Genomic DNA, 4,546 nt, shown 5'->3' on the forward strand with positions numbered 1-4,546 from the left:
TATATATACATATATATATAGGTCTATATGCCTATAGTTGTTAATGTAGCATGTAGTTATTTTTAATCGCTTAATCTACCTTACACTGTCTAAAGAGCTCTCTGGGTAGGTAAGGGGCGATAGGAAAGGGTATTTTAATGCATACTTAATTCTCTTTTTAATCGAATTATTTTTACACAAATTTCATTAAACAATAGTTAGAAAGTTAATATTTTCTCTTCTTACACGAATTTTTACATTTACACGAAGTTTAACATTCTGCCGCTTAAAACATCCTTAATACAACACTTCGCCCAAGAAATAATTGCTACATTTAAAACTTACTACAAAAAACTCTCTAAACAAGCTGGATAATAATGAGGAGGCCACTAAGGTAGCCACCCCACAATTCATAATCCTAGTTATAGGATATAACATTATTTTGTGTTATATAAGCATTGTATAGTATGTAAGCGTTGTTAAGGGCAAGGTGCCGAATCGTTGAAGTCAGATAAGGGCAAGGAGCCCCTCGTAATTTAAGTTTGAATCTAGCTGCTGATCGGTTGCACAACACCGTTTCTTTCTTAGAAACAATACAAAGTTAATCCTTAGAATTGAAACAAACAGAGTTTCAGACTTACAAGTGGGGATGTTCGGTTTAATCCGCAGAAAATAGAAGCGATTAAAAAAATACCCGATTCCCAAAAGCAGAAAAAAAATAAAAGTATTTTTAGGAATATTAGGGTTCCAATAATGGAAAACGTTTTAGAGATGCACACCTCGTATAAAGTTAACTTTGAACTTTTTGGCGAATATTTGAAGATAAACAATAACGCTGATGGTGAAGATTTTGAAATTATGATCAAATCCCATCAAACGGAAATATGTGTGGTTACGAAGTCTTCTTCTTCTGACTTAGAAGAAATATTCGTAAGCCACTCAGCCATTATAAGTTCAAAGATGGATGAATTCCAAGAGCGAGATAGGGGTTGGACTCTAATAAAAATTCTACATGTTGAAATGAATATCAACAAATACAAACCACTGAGAGGCTCTAGCTTTATTCCGTTACCACGGAAATTAAGTTAGAAAAAAGCCATAATAAACGTAAAAAACGAAGATGAGTTTTGCTTTAATAACAGCCCTAAAGAACTGTATGCGCACTTATAGGTGTGCATCGTATAAAATCACTGACATAAGGAGTTCAATTATCGAAATTGATGAGATATTCTCACTTCAATTTCATAATATGGAATTTCCACTTAAGCTCAAAGACATTAAATTGTTTGAAGAACAAAATACTAATATAAGTATAAATGTCGTTGGGTATGATGAAGATATCAATGAGATAATTGGGCCACTCTACCTAACCAAGGAACACCGCGGAAAGCATATTGACCTGTTGCTTTTGGAAAAGCCAAATATTTCACATTATGCCTGGATTAAGAATCTTTGAAGGTAAGTAAACAAAACAAAAACAAAAATATTTATAAATTTCTTTGTTAATATCATACATATTTTCTCCTCCAGACTTACACATAATCAGCTAACTTCGCACACAAGGAAATTGCATTTCTGCAATATATGTTTGAACTACTCACACAACGAGAGATCCCATAGCGAGCAGTGTGGAAAACTGGTGGCGAAGCTTCCAACGGCGGATAAGGCGAGTCTTAAATTTTAAGAATTATGCTAATACTTCAGAAGTACCTTTTGTAATATATGCAGATTTCGAATGCATTTTAAGACCGATCAACAGAAATGTTAGCGAGAATGTAATAAGCATTCAAGAACACATTCCTGTTGCATACGCATATTTCATAAAATCTGCATATGATTCTAGTCTAGATAAGTTCGTAATATGTTTATAGTGGGGAAAATGTAAGATTACATTTTGTAACATCGCTCATTGCTGATGCAAGAGAGATTTATACCAAGTTTAGAAGATGAGCATAAATTTACAAATGCTATAAATTGTCACATTTGCACAAAGTTTTTAAACTTAGATAGAGTACGGGATCATTGTCACTTAACTGGTAAATTTAGAAGGGCAGCTTATAATGCTTGTAATATAAATTACAAAATTGCCTCATTTATCCCAGTGTTTTTTCATAATTTTTCACGCTATGATGCGCATTTGTTTGTAAGAGAGTTGTCAAAAGTTGAAGGTGAAATTAAGGTTCTAGCTCTTAATAAAGAGGTTTACATTTCCCTTTCAAAGTACACTTATATTACAGAGCACAATACAAATTTGGAAATACGTTTTCTAGACTCATTTCGATTTATGGCTGCTAGTTTAGATAGTCTTAGCTCTAATTTAGAACATAAGCATTTCACAAGTGTTAAACGTTTTTTCCCTGATCTAACACACTTTGCTCTAGTACATAGGAAGGGAGTATTTCCTTATGAATATTTAACCAAATTTGAATATTTGCAAGAAACTGCCCTACCACCAAGGGAACAATTTTTCAACAGTCTTGCGAATAGAGAATGTTCACATGAAGACTATTTGCATGCCCAGAACGTTTGGAGAGTTTTTGATTGTAAAACTCTCCAAGATTATATGGAGCTGTATTTAAAGACAGATGTACTTTTGCTTACAGATGTTTTCGAAAATTTTCGTTTAATTTGTAAGAATATCTATTCATTGGACCCAGCACAATATTAAATAAAAGAGAGTTAATAAAAAAGTTTTGGGCATGATGAAAGATGAGAATAATGGTAGAATAATGAAAGAGTTCATAGCACTTCGACCCAAAATTTACACTTTAAAACTTGAGGACGGAGGTTGTGTTAAAAAGGCAAAGGGTGTTAAAAAATCAATTTTGGAAAACATCAGTGTGAAATGCTTATAAAGATTGTCTTTTTAATAATAAGATCATATACAACGAATAATATGTTAATTTTTAGATCTAATTTACATAAATTGTATACCAACAAAATTACTAAAGTAGCTTTAAGTTCTCAAGATGATAAGAGAAAAATTAGAGATGATTGCATACATACTTATGCATGGGGTCACTATAAGATTGTAAATTAATTGAATAAATAAAGAAAAAAAACAAGAAAAAACTGATTCGACTTTTTTAATTTTATTCGGAAATTGTTGTATATACAAAGTTTAATGATTACAGCAAACGCAGACGAAGATTATTAAATCAATAAAAAAAACTGAGCCGAGTTTTTAATTTGATTCTGGAATTGTTTACACAAAGTTTATGATTGCAGCAAAATGCAGACGGAGAATAATTAAACCAAAAAAGAAAAAAAGTTGCAGTCACTGCTTATTAAAACAAAACAATGTTGATTTTTGTTTTTATTTTTGGTGATGGAATGTTGGGTATTCAGAGAGGAGGGAGACAGAGAAAAAGCTGGAGTTGAATATTGAGCAGAGTCATTCTCTCAAGATTAAACAAGAGAACAATTATTCTCCAATTTAGCTCTTAAAATGAGAGAGAGAGAGAGTTAAGTAGTAGATCCACATTTCAAATTCTGCTGTATTCAAAAAATATAAGAATGAGTGATTCCCAGCGCTTAACCGGCCGTGAGAGTGGCCGTGACGATAAGGTGAAAGAAGCAAGATATAAAATATATCAATATCAAACTAAAACAAAAAACGAGAAAAAAAACACAAATGATAAGAGCTATTCAAAGAGCTCTATAAAGTACCAGAGATTTAAACAGCTCTGGCTATACTCAACGACAACGACATCGATATCGCCACCATTCACCAGAAAACATTTGGATACGAAAGTCATAACATGGACACTCCTCCAATTCAATCCAACGAAATATCATCTTCAACAGATACTAATGAAAATGATCTATGGAGTTTAAGTTATTCCAATTCGGATTTACTTATACGTCGTGTAATTCAAGAAAACATAATATCATCTTCAACAAATCCTTCCCCTTTATATGATGGTGATGTCGTTGAAGTTTCTGATACAGAAACAGTCTTTGAAGATGATGATGATGATGATGATGATGACGAAGATGAAGTTCCTGAAACAGACATCGAAGATGAAGTTCCTGAAACAGACATTGAAGATGAGGAGGAGGAGGAGGAGGACGACATTTTTAACATTAGACATAATTATTTGAATCAAGAAGCTCAACCAATAATATTAACAGCCAGTGAGGAACAACTATTCGTATTCGAAAATGTATTTGGTTAATAAAATTGTATACATATCTATATATATAAACTACATTTTTCTTGCTTATTCTATTTTCATTGAATACGTTTGCGAATAATTTTTTACATTAATCAATCGAATTTCAGATCTATAGGCTTCTTCAAACATTTTATCTGTTTCAACCTTCCCATTTGCCATTATCCTTTGAGCTTCGTATTCATGATATTCCAAACAAATAGTTTTTAGATGACGTAGTTCATAATAACTGTTATAAGTACATCTTATTGTTAAGACATAGTCTTCATATTGAAGCTAATAATAAAACACTTAAAGTGGAAGTGATAACCAAAAGTGTGCCAATATATTTGAATACCTCAGACTTAGGTGTGAATATTTTTAAAGTGAATACAATTCCATTAGAGTGTAAT

General features: G+C 32.1%; 1 protein-coding gene across 1 annotated transcript; it reads left to right on the forward strand.

Moving 5' to 3' along the window:
• The first annotated feature begins 3,495 nt into the window (after positions 1 to 3,495).
• LOC135437555 (uncharacterized) lies at positions 3,496 to 4,157 on the forward strand. Its single transcript, XM_064695528.1, has 2 exons — positions 3,496 to 3,523; positions 3,664 to 4,157. Exons 1-2 carry the CDS (start codon positions 3,496 to 3,498, stop codon positions 4,155 to 4,157), a joined length of 522 nt encoding a protein of 173 aa, XP_064551598.1.
• Positions 4,158 to 4,546: the final 389 nt, after the last annotated feature.

The sequence above is a fragment of the Drosophila montana genome, unplaced genomic scaffold, assembly GCF_035044405.1.
Source record: "Drosophila montana isolate Dmon_TW-CO22-7 unplaced genomic scaffold, ASM3504440v1 contig_3829_1, whole genome shotgun sequence".
NCBI classification, from domain to species: domain Eukaryota; kingdom Metazoa; phylum Arthropoda; class Insecta; order Diptera; family Drosophilidae; genus Drosophila; species Drosophila montana.